This window comes from Coffea arabica, chromosome 2e, assembly GCF_036785885.1.
Source record: "Coffea arabica cultivar ET-39 chromosome 2e, Coffea Arabica ET-39 HiFi, whole genome shotgun sequence".
Classification (NCBI taxonomy): domain Eukaryota; kingdom Viridiplantae; phylum Streptophyta; class Magnoliopsida; order Gentianales; family Rubiaceae; genus Coffea; species Coffea arabica.
Window position 1 is genome coordinate 5,181,947 of NC_092313.1, and position 17,225 is coordinate 5,199,171.

The 17,225-nt window shown below is 36.9% G+C and overlaps 2 protein-coding genes, 1 long non-coding RNA gene and 1 other non-coding gene across 4 annotated transcripts; 1 reads left to right on the plus strand and 3 right to left on the minus strand.

The window, feature by feature from the left end:
- Positions 1-1,127: 1,127 nt before the first annotated feature.
- On the minus strand, positions 1,128-2,936 carry LOC140036543 (transcription factor bHLH51-like). The gene is made up of 2 exons (XM_072078378.1): positions 2,441-2,936; positions 1,128-1,789 (listed from the first exon to the last, which is right to left on the minus strand). Exons 1-2 carry the CDS (start codon positions 2,762-2,764, stop codon positions 1,319-1,321), a joined length of 795 nt encoding a protein of 264 aa, XP_071934479.1. The 5' UTR covers positions 2,765-2,936; the 3' UTR covers positions 1,128-1,318.
- Positions 2,937-7,696: 4,760 nt separating this feature from the next.
- On the minus strand, positions 7,697-7,770 carry TRNAI-AAU (transfer RNA isoleucine (anticodon AAU)). Its single transcript has one exon. It is a non-coding gene; the product is annotated as a tRNA-Ile (tRNA).
- A 93-nt stretch (positions 7,771-7,863) lies between these two features.
- On the plus strand, positions 7,864-8,615 carry LOC113730330 (LOB domain-containing protein 21-like). Its single transcript, XM_027254962.2, has one exon. The coding sequence runs from the start codon at positions 7,922-7,924 to the stop codon at positions 8,447-8,449; it is 528 nt and encodes a 175-aa protein (XP_027110763.1). The 5' UTR covers positions 7,864-7,921; the 3' UTR covers positions 8,450-8,615.
- Positions 8,616-10,156: 1,541 nt separating this feature from the next.
- LOC140036544 (uncharacterized) lies at positions 10,157-12,903 on the minus strand. The gene is made up of 2 exons (XR_011840116.1): positions 11,949-12,903; positions 10,157-11,665 (listed from the first exon to the last, which is right to left on the minus strand). It is a non-coding gene; the product is annotated as an uncharacterized lncRNA (long non-coding RNA).
- Between the last annotated feature and the right edge of the window lie 4,322 nt (positions 12,904-17,225).

Genomic DNA, 17,225 nt, shown 5'->3' on the forward strand with positions numbered 1-17,225 from the left:
TGGCTCATAATTTATATGTTAGGGACTATTCTGGCTGATTTTAAATGTTAGGGACTAAAAAAGTTTTTTGTGAAAATGTTAGGGATCAATTTGACAAATTTTCCTATAATATTTATATTTTGATATTATATATAATTATATATCCAAATATATTATTATTAAATACTAAATATACATAAATTACAAAATATAAAATACATCTAAAGACTTTTCCATGAGCTTTTTTGAGAGTCAATAGTAGTAATGCATAACTGAATCTCTAACTTTTCTTATTGGTTGAATAAATTTTTGTGTTGGCATAATATTAGTTGATTTCTTTTTGGTTTACAAACACAAATCATCAAGCATGTTTTGATTCAAATCACAAGATTATAAAAAAAGTTTCAACTTTTAAAAATGTATTGGCTTATGATCGCATGTTTTATTACTATTTTTCATGCATTTTGAACGAATTAAATATAAATATTGTTAACAAATTGTTGGTTCATATACTTTTTAAGAACTATTGTTTGTTCATGTTTAGTTTTAATATTATAGTCTTGTAAATGTTAAATTAGTTTTACAACTTCATAGTTATAGTAATTATATTAAGAAAATTAAGAAGTAATAAGTGAACTTGGGCTAAACCCGATTAAGACTCACAACTCGAATATTATGTGAGTTGAGTATGAACTTCACATTTATAAATCCGAAACTCATAGCCCGAAACCCTAAAATATTCCAAATTAAATAAGTTGAGCTTGAACTCATGGAAGCCCGACTCATTAGACTCGATTGACAGGCCTAACTGCAAAACGACTTTTCGGACGAAACGTGTAGAGGACTACCGGTCAAGCGTCAAAAACCGACCAAAAAAACAAAAGAAACAAAAAAGAAATTCATGCTTGTGTATATTTCATTAAATTGCTTTTTAAAAATTAAAAAAAAAATCACTCATTCAGGAAGTAGTACTGGTACAGTTCATACATGTATCTAAATATCTTACTAGTATCAAAAGTATACTATTGCATCACAAGTACAACTTGGTCTCCTGTGACAAGTCGGAAATGAGTAAATAAAGCAAAAGCAATTCTAGCCACCCCAGCTAATATTAGTACGATCAACATCAAATTCTAATACAAGTGCTATTTCTGGCTGAAAGCAAATCTACCCATATGCATAAATATTTATTAATTAGCACAGCAATGTTTACAATGTATAATATATACGTACTATATATAATCAGAAGAAGGAGCCGCAGCAAATGTTGAAGATCCAAAGGCTGTTTTTTTTTTTTATTTAAAAAAAAGAGATGTTTTGAAATTAATAACGAATTAAATTAATGAGAAGGCAAGAAGAACCTTTGTCTTCTACTTTTAATACGATAGTTTGATCCAGTACTAGTGGTGCATGAGGCAGCAATCCTACTCAACACTAGTTTTAGTGACTGCTTGAGTGTGTTTCTGCAAATCCCTCCTTCCACACTACTACTAATGGGGCAAAGGATGAAACTACTTTTGATTCTGCCCCCCAAGCTGATGACATTTGCTTCAACTGTGGTCAGCCGGAGGCTTTTCAGAGCCCGATTCAGCTCCGAAAAGAATTCTGGCCGATCATCGCAGCAAACACAAGCCTTGAGCAAGATTTTCCGATCCTTGGCTATGGAGCTGCAGTATTCATCATCCACATAATCGATTGTTACTTCGTCAACATCAGTTGGGATCATCATGCAATTGCTGATCTCCGTCGTCTTGTTCTTCATTTCCTTCACATGCTCAACCACACTGCCCAGTAGAGCTGCCTTGTCCATCTATGGCAAGATAATTTTATTTAAACAAAAATAAATTAAACACTTCGACAAAGCCTAACTAAAGCAAAGTACTTTTAATCTGTTTATATATTCAGGATCATCCGCACACTCTTGTTTGATCCTTCCATTGAAATTGAACATTCCCTCTCTCACTTGTGCTGAAAAGGGCATAATTTACATCTAACGCTTCTCGTTGTTGTATCTTTTGCTTCCAAGGCATCAAACCTATCGAAGGAGAGAATTAGCTTTTGAAATATTATCCAGTGTTTTGGCTGCCTTGGTTTTCAAGTTACCTCAACCTTCTGACTTCTGTGTATGGCAGATTATGCACCGGAAAAAATTAGACATTGTTTGTTGCGATAACTGTTAGTATATCCGTGTACTGATAGTATCTGAATTGATGGACATACTATTTTCTTGAGGCGAAAATTACGTGCGGGATCTTCCCGGCCATGATCTTGCAAGTTAATTTGGAGAACTTAATTAGCAACTTAATAGAAGATGACTAAAAGAAGAGCATCTTGAGCTAGTCGATTAATTAAGCTTCAGATCACAGGGAGAGAATCAGGTTTTTTTATTTTTTCTGGAAGGTGGTGGTGGCGGGCCGCCCCGGGGGTGGGGGGGGGGGGGGGTTGGGGTAGTGCTAATTACCTTTTCAGACTTCGGAATCAGTTTCCTCAGAGTAGCAAGCTGCGCGTTAATCCGGTCCCTACGCCTCTTCTCCGCTTCACTATGGCTTCTAGAGGCACTTGCAGCCCTTCCCTCGGCGAACCCTTCAGCGGGAATCGACCAGGGATGCAGGGAGAAAGGATAGCCATCGAAGTTGAAAGATGAAGCTTCATCTGGAGTACTATTATTATTGAGCTGTGGAGCTAGAAAGGGCAAGTCCATGCTGTTTTGTTCAACAGCAGCTTGGTGACAAACTTTCCAGGCTGCATCTTCTTGTAAATCAGCCGAAGAAAAACAATTTGCCATGTCCTGTGTATGTGGTGATAGAAAAAGGTCTAGCAAACAGGATAATCTCTTTGCTTTTTATCCCAAATCTAGAGCTGCTATTTATTTTTCAATACTAGAAATGAAGAGAAATGTGTGATCTTCGAGAATTGATTGTGACTGGCGTGACATATAGTGGCCTTTAATCTGTCACATGAAAATCATTTTTGGACCTATCTTCGGGAGTCACCTAAGCATCAGAACTTTTGTGCATTAGGAAACAAACAGTTTCAGCCGTAAAGGATCTTAAATGCTCCACAAAATAATATGCTCTGTCAGGGCATTAGCAATAGGTGAGGCCAATGCTCTCGGCAAATCCTCTCTCGTCTTTGCGCGTGTGATGGATTTGTCCGGTAAGGTCCAAATTTGCGACAGCGGAAGTCAATGAATTGCTATGTAGCGTTTTGGTTATGGAGTGAAAATCTTCTCAAGCGGGCCCTTGAATCTTGTAGTAGCTCCATTTATATCTTGTTGGATTTCTTTTTGGCTTTTCAAATGATGGATTTCACTAATGGATGGACATCCATTAAGCGGAGTTTAATTATCAATGTTTTGACAAAAATATTTTTAATTTGTGAAAGATCCAGATGCTGAGATACATTAAATATGAATGCATGTATTCATATGATATATTTAGTAAAATGTTAAGTGTATTAATTAGGACAACACCTGTTAAAAAAAACCCCCTTAGGTCCCGTCTCGTTCATGGACTGGATGAAATAGAATGACTCATTCTTGGATTATTAATCATGAGTTGAGTCATTTTCACATAAATAATCCAAATTATCTAGTGTTTGATTGGTTCTGAATTGGATAGGATATGTTGGGAAATAATCCTATCCTGTATTTGGTTGAAAATTGGATGAAATAGTATTAATATTTTAATGACCAAAGCACCCCTTAATTGTAGAATCTTGTTAATAAAAATTTTAATATTTTTATAAAATATTAATAAAATAGTTTAATATTTTTTATAAAATAATTTAACAAAAATTTTAATATTTATAACTTTTATTCAAATAGAGTAGTTTGAAACTTTAGAATTATAAAGTAAACCAACGATTTTGATATATAAAAATTTGCATTCACTGAAACTCAACCCATTGGAGCCATTAAAAATAGATTTTGACCAAGTTTTTGAACCTAAATTTGAAATCCAATTAAATAATGGGCTGAATTTTGGCTAAATTAGGGTTAAATAGATTAAAACCTAACCCATTTAAGAACTTTAAATGAGCCAAAATCAAGCTAATATAGAAGTTTTTTTTGGGCCAAGTTTGAATTTATTATAATCCTCATTCACAAAGTCCAATTGATAAGGTTATGTATGTGATGGCCCCGCCTCCCCCTCAATGTATCCCCTCAATGTATATATACAGAGTTTGGTTTAGAAAATAAGCTAAGTAAGGGTAATTTGGTTCATGGAAAATATAGTCTTCCTATTACGATGTTAGTATGGCAAATTAGTCAAAAAATTTAAATTAATTAATAGGCGTAAATTAGTCAACTTTTTAAAAATAATGAATAGGAGCAAATTGGTCAAAAAAATTTAACATTAATATTAGTAGGGGCTAATTAGTCCCTTTATTATCATATTATTATGTGAGAGTATTGTTAGATAATAGTCAGTATGAATCTAAATCATTCATAAGTGCAAATTAGTCCAAATATTGTTAATACTGGTAGTAAGGGCAAATTAGTCAAACAAATTTAAAATTAATTAGTAACGGCAAATTAGTCCATTTATATTATATTATCATGTAAAAGCAAGGTTATATAATTATAAGAGTATAAATTTATATTTTTTGTAAGGATAAATTAATTTAAAATTTTTTCAGCTGATGCATCCTGCGATAACTAATATCACCTCTTCCATGGGATTATTTTATCCCATAAACAAAAGATTAATTCAGTTAGGTAGGAAGTATGATTCCATCTATAAAATGCTATTAGGATGATACAGAATGATTAATCCAATCCAGTATCATCCCATCCCATGAATTAACGGACACTTGACGATTGCCATCAAACGAAGTAATATCTCTATTGGACGCATACTGGATCAAGCCATTCTTTTACTTTGTTTTCTCTCTCTTTCGGTGGCTTTGCATCAGAGCAGGGAAAAGAAATATGATCTGATGATTGATTGATCTGAGAGGTCGATGATTTTGCTCCGAAAGATTTTGGTCAACTATCGGAAAGTAAGGGACCAAATTAGAAACTGTAATGCTCGATCTCAGCCCGATTTGCGCAAATTGCAACTTGGATCAGTATTAATTGGCCGCATGTGCAGCATTGCTTTCTTTCTCCTTACTCCTGGGTAGAGGTGGCAATTTGTCCCAAGTCCCAATGGGTTACCCATGCCCATGGGGACTTTGGGCGGGATGGGTATTGGATTTTGATATTGGGTTTAAAATGGGACAAATCCCAATTGTACCCATTAATTGATGGGAATACTTGGGAAATACTTGGGTACCCATTGGGCTCAAATAACAAGGGCTCTGTTTGGTTTAGCTATTTTTGGGGGGTATTTTTGAAATATTTTATTATAGCAGTGTATATGAAAAATTTTTACTATAAAATTTTTTTGAAATATTTGATATACTAATATGGATGGGATGTTTTTTGAGTTATTGTATATTACTGTAACATTGTATTTGAAAAACTTATTTTTTTGAAAAAATAGCCAATCCAAACGGAGTCTTAGATTCAAAAATTATCTTTAACAATTTTTATAGTCATACTAGAGAATATAATCTAGTAGTTTTCCTAGTCATTATCCACAAGCATTTTCAATATTTCAGTCAATTTAGACCTGTCATCTTTGGACAATGATGAGGATAAATATTCAACATCTTAAGTACCTTGGCCATCTTGATATATGTTGGAATATGACTGTATATCTATATTTTCCTTTATTTGTTAATCCAATTTTTTATGGGAATCCTGAGTATAAAGTACTTGCATGTTTATTTAATAAAACTAAAAAAAATTAATAAATCAAAAATATTAAAATTATATAAAAAATAAAAATGAATTAAAGGAAAAAAAATATGTAGAAAATAGATTTGGGTATTGGGCGGGATCAATCTAAACCTATCCCAAAGTGATCCCGCCCAAGTTAGTCCCAAAACACATATGGGTAAGGTTGGGCCCAAACCCATATGACTCGGTTCCATCACAAACCCAAGCAAATCCCGCCCATCCCGCCCATTTTGCCACCTCTACTCCTGGGCCATATTCGTATTAATTTGCAATTTGGATTTTGGAGAATGTACTCTCTTTTTTTTTTTCCGGTAACGGTAATATTGGTATTACTTAATCTACTCCATTTTACAGAAAGGAGAGTTAAATAGACTGTGTAAAGAGTTAGAAGATATACAGATCTGACTAGATTAAAAGCATGCTCTAACACATTCTTTGAATTTTTATCACTGCAGGTGAGTTTGAATCTGCGACCTATAACCCCAAAAAAGATTTAGTCCATTTTTTGTACGACCAGTGATCCAAATCTCAGTAGTTGATTTTGGAGAATGTACACATACCCTATTCTTCATACAAACCTATATGTGAACGTCATTATCATGTCAAGGCAACCATTTTGCGACACCTGTAATGGCGTGTTAATTTCAACGCGTGCAATTTGATGGACGTAAAGCCACGACTTGCCTCTCTCATATGTACATGGGAGATGCCCAAAAATTCTTCTTCAATAGGAGAAGCATACAGCCAATACTACTGTTTAAACATCAACACTAGTGCAATATATAGTTGACTATCACTAAAGATCCATTGAACATTTTCCTTCTGGGGATCTTAATGAGTTCTAATCGAGCACAAATTGATGTGCCTAGATGTGATCAAGTGCAGGCTTAACCACCTAATCCCGTGGTACCATACTAGGAGAGAAAACGGCTCGATGCAAATGGAATGAAGATCCGAATTTGACGGAAAGAGTGACAATGGAAAAAGAAAAAAAAACGCGGATTCGAGCCCGGCGGTGGGAAAAATAAAAAGGGTTTGGCTAGCATTCTAATCAAGAGGGGTCTGAAATGTTAAATTTTTCTTTTTTTTTTTTTATAAAAATGAAATTAATTTTTTAGTTAAAAGTGTCTAAATGCAGAATGTGCATTAACTATGAGCAGGTGTGTGTATTTACGTGTTAAACTGGGAGTGAAAGTTAAAATAAATGAGAAAACGAAAGGTTGAAAGAAGTTGTGTAATTTGGTCGTCCAGTGCCATCATGCATGTGTGTGTGTCAAACGTGAAGCAATATAAGTGGTGGGAATTAAATGCGATTTCTCATTGAAGGATTGTAATTCAATATGACCTTGTAAAAAAGAAGAAATAAGGCATCTCATCCTTGTCTCTTCTTCTTCTTTTCTTTTTTCTTTTTTTATCGCCCTTCCCTCCCACCCAATATGTGTACTGCATCCGTTCAAATGCAAAATGAATTGCAGATTTTGATCTGTGTTTAGGCCTTTATAGGTTTCCTTCTCATAGATGAGTCCAAATATGAACTATCTCGAGGGTTTCTTCTTTTGTGAAACTGAGACCCTTTTTCTCCAATTGAATTGAAACCCACTTTTGTTGACGAATCATCATTTCCCTATAACCTCATGAGGCCACATTGTGTAGTCTACTTTGTCTGTTGAACTATCACGTCTATTATCTAGTGCTGCATATGTCCTGCACTTGAAGATGCACCCCATGTCTAATTATTTCCAACATGCTAATTTCCCAGTCCCTAGAATTTGTTAATATGAGGAGGAAGCAAAACGGTCAATTCCTTTCGGTTGCCAAGTCCTTTTCAAAGGTCTATGTAGAAATGGAAGATCAATGATGGTTTCGTCTCCTTCTAATTTTGAAGGATGTAAAAGATCAATTGAGCACAAAAAGGTATCCATCCATATATGGCCCATGCAGGTCTCGAACCTGCGACCTTCGCGTTATTAGCACGACGCTCTAACCAACTGAGCTAATAGGCCAAGTTGTTGCTAGGTTGTCTAGCAAAAGTTCTGAATTCATACCAGTCCCAGACTCTTTGAGCCCTATAAATAACGCAGGCAGTGGCAGTAGTACTAACATATCTTTTAGAGTGAACGAACAAAGGAAGAAAGAAAGAAAGAAAGACGAGCCATGAAGAACCAAGAACCTCGTTCAAGCTCTTCTTGTGCCGCTTGCAAGTTCTTGAAAAGGCGGTGCATCCCCAACTGTCAATTTGCACCGTACTTTCGGTCGGACGAGCCCAATAAGTTCGCCAAAGTTCACAAGGTATTCGGAGCCAGCAATGTGAGCAAGATTCTGAATGAGGTCCCTGAGGAGCAAAGAGAGGACACCGTGAATTCACTCGTGTACGAGGCCGAGGTACGGCTGAGGGACCCCGTTTACGGTTGCATTGGTGCAATAGCTTCTCTGCAGAAGAAGATGGTAGAGCTTCAACATGATCTGCTTCTTGCTAAAGCTCGTCTTGCCTACTGTGCCACCACTAAGCCAGCGCCCACTTCAGCCATATTCTTGGAGGGTCCTTCCAATATCGCTTCCAACATTGATTTTCCGGCTTCTGCTGGCTTGGAGTTGGAGGAGGCTTTCTATCACAATTCCTCGGTCATGGGTCAAAATGCCAATGGATGGATGAATGAATTAGGCCAGTTCCCGCTTGTGTGATGTGACACGCTCACATTCCTATTTTTGCTTCTGATTCTGTAGGGGCTGCAAAAACAAACCTCATGTACTTTGCTCTTTGATGATGTACTACTATAATTTCTAATCTTCCATTGAAGAGAATTTATCCTCCTTGAAAAGGCAAAGTACTATCTATACCTTTTATCTACTCTCTGTGTGTGTGTGTGTGTATATATATGTATGTAATGGCGTCTATTTCTTGTTTTAGATTTTCAGAACAGAAGGTCTCTACCATTTTAGATTTCCTCTTTTATTGTGTGAATCTTGCGCCTCTTCTGAAAGTATTACTACTAGGCTTGCCACTATTTGACGTGCTGTGAATAAGAAAAGTTATAAATATGCTAGTCGTTCACTTAATTATGTGACATGTTGATACATTCGAAACAGCGACATGTTTTCTTTTCATCTTTTTTCCAGTTCCAACTTTATGAGGGGAAATTTAACAACATTTTATTAGTAAAATTTATACTCATCGGTGAGCATGAAATTTCTCGAAATTTCAACTGCTTCTCCTCTAAGCAAAACATATACCGTGTGGTTTTTTAGTGTTTCCGCGCAGACTAAAAGAACCTCTGTTCCATTTCACCTGTTGCCAGGGTACGACGGACCAATGTAAACCTGTAGTTGCCTTGGGAGACCGGATTTTACAAATACCAAACCACCAACAGAGATGCCATCTTCAGGACGAAACCAGAGTCCGCAAACCTGCGCCGCAATGCACTGACCATCGTCCCATGTGGTGACTACTGGAATTGATCATTGTTCCAATTGCATTTCTAATGTTTTGCTAATATTTTCTTGAAGAATTCTGCATAAACTGATCGTGTTTGGACTGATATTTTGTCCAAATAATGACCTGCCTTGGGGGTGCTGTAGAAAATGAGGACACATCGCCACCAAATTATAGTTTGAGAGGGTAAACAGTAAAAAAGAAAAACAAATCAAGGGTGAAAATTCTCTGGTTAACAACTACCTAACTCACCCCGTGTCTATTCCTTCCCATTTTGATTTAGCTGAAGCAACGTTGTTGTATGCCCAAAACTTTCTTCAACCGAGCTTCTCACTTCAGGGAAGTTGAAATTCCCTGCCACAAAACTGAGGACTGCTCGCTAGAGATGCTGACAAGTCTGTCTGCATTGTGGAAGGAATCGGCTGTTCCCATAGCATTGAAGTGTAGGTTCCACAACCAGAACTTTACGAGTAACTGTTTCAAAAATAGGAGTTTTTTATTAGAATCATGTAGTAAAAACAAAAGGGTAAAGATGTTTCTTTGTGACTCTGTGTTCAGATTGGTCAAGAAATCCAAAAAATTACCGAATACCAAAAGGAGGACATTAGAGATTAAATTCAACTTACCTTCTCATTTCTTTTCTCTTGTTGGACTATTTTATTTTACATTTCCCCAGGAGCAATTTTGTGCGTATTTTTTTTTTTTTATTCATATGATATTTGATATATATATCACTGTGTATTGGCACGTTTTGTCCCATTTGATGATTTGCTATATCGTGAAGGCCAGCCGAATACGAGGGTTGAGGGCTAGATGGTAGGTACCCTGTATCTTTTGCTCACAGATAGGCAATCCTCTATGTCGGAAAGTACAAACCTATGTGACCAAATTTGTGAAAATGATTTTGAATTGTGCCAAACCTGGGCGTTATATCCCTCAGCTCATTGTGCATAACATCGTTTCTTAAATGAAAGAAACAGTTCATTAGACTTTAATCTAAGCATTCAGCAACCAAAATCAGGCTAGCAATTACACCTTCTACTGCTGCAGATTTGTTGAAAGTCACATGAACATACTAGAAGTAAATTGAGTAATGTACAACAACTAGAGCAACAACAAATATTGACAACAGCTAAGACTCTGTAAATTCAATTGATGTTCTCCTACAAGCGCTTAAGAACTAAGCACTACTTTGCCAGTCTTTGGGGTGGGCTTGTAATTGCTCTGACTTCCAAGAGTTACATGTTGATGGCATCTCGGCTACATCTTTTTTCCTGTAAATTGAGTAGATCACAAGAAAAAAGCTTTAGCCTCGTACAAAACAGCCTCAATGTGATAAGAAGCCAAAAGTTACATTTACGGATCAACATTTCTGCTGTCCAACAGAGGAGAGGAATCCTTTTCCTCCCATTGTACTGTCCATGACAAGCAGCTCGAAATGAGCACAAGGTTGTACCATAGGAATACAAATTACTGTGAGATCATGAAGTGGCAAGTGTTCCACGGTATGCTACAACCACTACTTGTGCTTGGGCACTATCATTAAGACGAGCACATTCACTATGTACCACAAGCATTACTTAAGCAGGCGATTTTGCTAAAACCCAACCAAATTGTATAGCTAGTGAATGTGAACCATGTTTGATCAGGATTATGCACAAAACTAATACAGATTACCAATTAAGCGTGAGAAGAAAAGGATGCTCAATGGGGGTAATACGTTATTTAGTGTTAGACCAATGCAAAGAACACACTAAACCTAGAGTTTTGTCAGTGTTCTCACTCAGCTAATAACATATTACATACACATAACCAGTGCATGACTAGTTTGGGAGATATATTTCACCTTATTCCAGTAGGTAAACTTCATAAAAAGCATGGCATAATATTCCCACACAAGAGGCCACACTCAGTACCTCATGGCTTGTGCTTGCATGATACATACTACAAGATCAGAAATCAGAACTACTCGTATATTGGATATGTGAAGTATTGTAATACCCATTGATGGAGATGTCATCAAAGGTTCCGAAGAACCCTAGTTAAGCAATTCTCAAAATATTTATAATAATGCATGTATTGACAACATTTTCATGAATCAACAAATCATTCATGATGCTTAACTTCAGGGAGAAAACAAAACCATCATTACAGAAGAAGGAAAATTGATGCTGCTAGAACTTCATTAAAAGATTCCAATGAATTACATTCAACAGCATATGTAGACACATTAAATTGGGGCCGTATTGTCAAATTTCAAAGGACCAGAATCTTGAAAAGGATTACGCACCTTAACAGAATCTACAATATGGTTAAGGAACTAATGTGAGCAACTCATTTCAAAATGATATTTGCATAGACTGCAGGCAGTTCAATGAACTAGAACTGACAAAAAGCAACCACTGACCTTCAAATAATCAGATCATAGTTTGATCAACTAGTTGTGGACTTAAATCATCAGTAAATCCCTAGCAAGGGGAAGAAGATCAGGACACCCAGTTAATGTAAGCCCAATGGTGACAAGGCCATCAGCAATAAAATTTTTGGTTTTTGTTGGTTACAAACTAGCAAACAAAATCAAAGAAGACATCAAAACAACTACGCAAACTGTAGAAAAGCATCATAGAGTGTATACATTGGAGACCGTCCCAAACATAATTCAAAACTTTATGAGCCACTATAAGAACCAACGGTATGTAGCACAAAAGGAAGGACACTTTTAAGGCATCTTCGCTGATACCTCTAGCATACCTTACAATAAATCATTTTCCTCTTTGTAAGATGCAAGTGAACTTAGATGACCAAATGCAGGAAAAAAAGGGAAAAACTTCCAATCATGCCAATGTAGAAATGAACAACCGCCTCTTTCCTCTTTCAACCTTCAAAAAGAAGTCCGATAAAAAACTCGAGAAACTCTGTTAGTGATTATCTACAACTCAATCCTAGCCCCATCAACAGATTCAACATAACCAAAGAAAACTATACACAATAAGATCCTAATAGTAAATGATGACGAATGTTTGGAACCAACGTGACATCACATTCTCCATATTCCAACCGAAGGCAATGCAAATCCATTCAGCATCCTCATAACAATAACGAATAAAAAATTCCCCAAAATGCGAGAAGATAATATGCTGAAATGATAAATCCCTGACTCTCAATCATTTGCGCAACTAGTTAAATTTACGTGATCAGGAAGCACTTCCGGAAGGCCGCTTCAAGTTCTCAAGCTAAAGCAGAGCCTCCAGAAACATGTTCATTTTCTCAAACTCCAAATCCTTCAATAAACTCAGGCCTCTGCTTCCCCAACCCCCATCAACTGCTGCTGCTTGGCACTCTCAATCCTCTCGTAAATCTCCCCAAACTTCAGTATCGCCCCCGCCAGCTAACGGATGCTGCTCCGTTCTTTGCTTCATTCCATTTCCACCGCTGTACCTCTTCTATCAACGAAACACTTGCTTTTTAACTTCTAGCACTACTGCGACATGGACGAAAGGAAAACTGGGTTCCTGTCAATTGCAGGCTTCCGCCTTCGTGAACTGTAGGACTCCTGAGAGCATTGGCCTGGGGGGCGTTTGAATCAGTATGGGCTTGTTTGGCATAGGCCCCATTTTCCCCAACACTAGGCTAACAGTCCATAAATGGGTATGAAACCCATTTGACTCGGGTTTTTATGGACCCAACACAAGCTAACTCGGACGAATGTTAAACACGGGGCACTCAAACTTCCTTCCTAGAATCTTTCTATTTCGTGGACAATCTCGCTTTCTTTCTCCTTTCATTCCACGGCTTTCTCGTAACGGTTTGTATAATCGGGGTACTCGTTAAAATATATTTTAAGTGTTATATTTTTTTAAATATAAAATTAATTAGAGAAAATAAATAAATACAAGGAAAGATAGGCAAGATTAAATAGGAAAAGTATATAAATACAAGAGAAAATAATAATTGTTATTATGTGTAATAATTATAAGAGAGGGTAGGCAAGATTAAATAGGAAAAATATTAAATGTAAAAAAGGATAATAATTATTAGTATATGTGTATATTATAAGTTAAGTGAATACTAGGAATGTTAACGAGTTACCTAAGAGCATCTGTTATAAAAAAAAACCAACTTTGAATTATATAGTAGTCAACCAACGGCCCTTTGAGCTGTTAGGCACCACAAAAGACTTTAAATCTTGGTGGGGTGGAAGGTCAAGATCCCATTAATGTGTCACTATATGTTACTTTTTCTAAATTCTTAGGGCTGCGTAATGGACTCTTCTTATCTAATGATAGTTTAACCTCCGTCAATTTTTTTTAGGCTCCATTGGGCCTTCCCCTCCAGTGTAGGCTTTTTTTTTTTTGGATAATTTTTGGTATCTCCCCTGAAATTTCTCATAATGATTTTTTTTTTGGGATAATTTTAGATACCTTCCTTGAAATTTCTAATAATTTCACCGACTTTTCTTGATATTTGAAAAATTACACTAACCCCCCATAGAATTGTGAGCCTGATTGCTTACATCACACGAGGATATCTAGGGACTGAAAAGAACGCCAGGATATTATGAAAGCAGAACCTCCTAAATGAGACCGTTTACCCGGCGACCGACGTCAACTGGTGCTCGCTGTACCCTCCATGACATTAAGAACCGCAGAATTTGGTGTTGGCTGTTTGCAAAATTTTCAAAGAAAGAGTCGGCAGTGCCCAGGAGAAGATTAAAAGTTACAGCCTGGGCAATTACTTTGTGATGTTTTATGCCGTCCAGCAATAATGCCCAAGAGAAGTACTGCTTCAGAGTCTCTCAGACTTTTTGGATTCATGCGAAGGTGCGCTCCATCTCCGTCTCTATCCCGAAACTTTTCAATCCAAAGTTGCAGAAATCGCTGCTGGACTCTTATGCCGCCTTGATTTAATATTGCCTTCCTTCCTGTCATGCCAGAAGAAAACTGCTCCAGCAGCTCCAAGAAGTCCTGATAGGGGGACCAACAGTATGAATTTGACCACCATTTTCATACCAAGACGCTTTGACCACCATTTCGCATCACTTCGAAGGCAAAAATTATAGTACATTTTGATTTTATCTGTTCCAGTCTTTGATACAGTCTTCATACAAGTAAATGAGGCGTCATGGATGGTACTCATATTACGTGTTAGCCCATGGGTGTATACGTACCAATCATGAACCGACAAAATAAACTAAACTTGCCAGATCAATTTATCCTGACATTGCCGTGATCACAACAAATCATTATCGGGAACTTAAAAAATCTGCTATATATATATATATATATATATATATATATATATATATATATATGGGAACTTCACAGAAATGCCACTCAGTCAGGGGGCAAGTCCCTCTGATTTATGATCCAACTCAACTTTTGCATGCACTAATTCTTCATGAAGATTCCGGATAATAAATCATATAAAACATCGCATGTACACAGCGAATTAACGAACAAATTTCAACCACTTCTTGCATCTACAAGAGTAGTATTAAATGCTGATCAAGTGCCAACACATTCCGGAAAATCAGGGTTAATTTGCACCAGAATAATAAGGTCAAGCGTCCTAGAAAGGAGGAGGTCGTAGGAAGGGCGGGTCAACTGCTTGCTTTCGGGGGATGTTACGTTGATAATTAAAATTGTCCAATGCAGTTTGCTTTCGAAGAACAATTTGGCTTGCAAATGTTTAACTAAGCGAACTTCATGGATGTTGTTCTCTCCCAAATGGGTAAACAAAAAGAGATGTTTAACTAAATATTCTTTTAACATAACTTTTGAATTACCAATCACTTAAATACGTTTCTGAATTCCCAATCACCATTGCATGTCAGTCACGCACGTATATTGATTGCATCACACGCAAAATGCTAAAGTATTATTCAATAAAAGTTTTTTCAAATAATCTCCTATCCATTCCATAAGAGGTCAAAATAGAGCACATGGGATTTTAAGAAACTCTACTAATGTTCATAATATTCTAAATTTTTTGATCAAATCAAAATGACTTGAGAGTCCAACTTCTACTCAACTTTGACACGCATGTTTTTCAACCTTTGCATTTAATCAAAAACCGAACCACTCTAAATGTGGTTAGGAATGACGCTTTTGAGGTGCATAGATCATTAGGCTTTTTAAGATTCATGGGACTTTTTTTTTTTTTTCTTTGGAAAAAACAAAAAACAAAAAAAAAGTTAGGGCCTGAATAGGAGACAGAATCGTTCATCCCAGATAATATTCCCGCTAGAAATAAAGATCCAAAATCTGTGAAGTACACATCTTTGCTTTTGTGCTTGCCTTTTGTGAAAAGACTCGAAGCGTTGAATCAATTCCAGCTGCTACAATTCTTAAAGTGAGGGAGGAAAGCAAGATAGCGGTCGCAGAGTAAAACATGCAGATCCATGCATATCCATACATAAAAAAGGCAAACAAACCATTAATCTCTCCATTTTCTTATCTTATCCCCATTCCACTCAAGCTTTATACCACATTGTCCAGCATCTTAATGTTTAGCAAAAGTGTGTATTATGCGTCACTTTTGGTCCCCGCACGGCTGGGCTCCTCGTTTGACCTCTATGCGAATAGGACGCCCTGCAGCTCCGAATCTCTTAGTACATGTCCCTCTTTTGTATTCCTGGTTTGTACCTCGGGCTCAGGACATATATATATATATATATATACATACAGCTTTTTACGAAAAGATTTTGGGTGATTATTGCCCGTAAACAATTCCGCTTACTTTATGATTATCATTGCCATCAACTGTACGTGGTCTCCATGTTATGTGGTGCTCATGTTCCACTCTAAATGTCACTAAACACTAGGCATGTATTAATTTAATACAGCGCAAATTAAAACCGACTTAACTTGTAGTCTTGCATCTAGTGTTTTGGACGTTACATTTGTTACTTGCACCTCTTCCTTTGCATCATCTACGAAAACCCTCGCCAACTTTTGGATGCTTGTTTGCTAACCCTGAAGTTGGAGGGAAACTGCTAATTCGGGGACCTTCATTCCAAGAGAGGGGCATTCTAATTGACTATCAGTTTCTTAAAATATTTTTTAAGGAGGGGAGGAGGGGGGGAATATTTCTAATCGCTAATGGCCACGACAGAATGGTGTGCAGGTCTGACTGCATAAGATGGCCATCAAATGAATCATAAGACCATGAAATGAAGAATAGGATGCAGGTATGGCTGCAAGTTAGGGGTTTAAATTTTAAACTCCGGCATATTTAGTAAAATCCAAAGGATATGCAGTAGTGCACGCTTTTTGTTTAGAGGTTGGATCCTTTCCCTTTAGTTTAGAGGTTGACCCTGCCAACGCGAAATTTTTGGGTTCGGGTCGAGTTCGGTTCAGTGGATTTTCTGTTATACCCGGATCTCAACTTGACCCATCAATCCGATTTGGACCCGATTGCTACCTCTAGCTGCAAGTTAGGGGTTTAAACTCCAGCATATTTAGTAAAATCCAAAGGATGTGCGGTAGTGCAGCCTTTTAGTTTAGAGGTTGGATATATCCTTTCCCTTTAGTTTCCCTTGCCTCGGTTGAGTCCTCTCCTAAAATAAATTAGAGCAAGAATAGGAGTGAGAGTAAGAGTTGATGATTGATAAAGAATAAATAAAAATAAAAACCACAGAGTGTGCAGCGGATCACGGGCCTTACAGTTTTCATCTGAGACCAGTTTGAGGACAACTTGGTTCTTTTCTAATTTTTTACGTCACAATACTACCCATTTATACCTTGTATAAATTTATTCACGTCATGTCACGACTTATTTATACCTTGACGACAAATTGATTTGAACGGGAATTTGTGAGGCCCTAGATCCTTGTGCAGCATTATCAACCTGAAACCCCTGACGTTCCCAAGTTTAAATAAATCAATGATTCCTTTTTCTTGCTCATTTTCGGCGTTACAGTTCTCTATGATTAGCTAGAGAGAATAAGGTGTCTTTTTGGGGTCAACTAGGTGCGTTAGTTTTGAATCCTCAAGATATGCCACTACGTTAGCTACCAGCTAACTAATA

What these genes read in the sequence shown, in the direction of transcription:
- LOC140036543 (XM_072078378.1), bottom strand. Translation starts at nt 2,764, where the DNA reads ATGGCAAATTGTTTTTCTTCGGCTGATTTACAAGAAGATGCAGCCTGG. An exon ending in TGATTCCGAAGTCTGAAAAG is followed by an intron (nt 1,790 to 2,440) that starts GTAATTAGCACT and finishes ATCTTGCCATAG; the next exon opens with ATGGACAAGGCAGCTCTACT.
- LOC113730330 (XM_027254962.2), top strand. Translation starts at nt 7,922, where the DNA reads ATGAAGAACCAAGAACCTCGTTCAAGCTCTTCTTGTGCCGCTTGCAAG.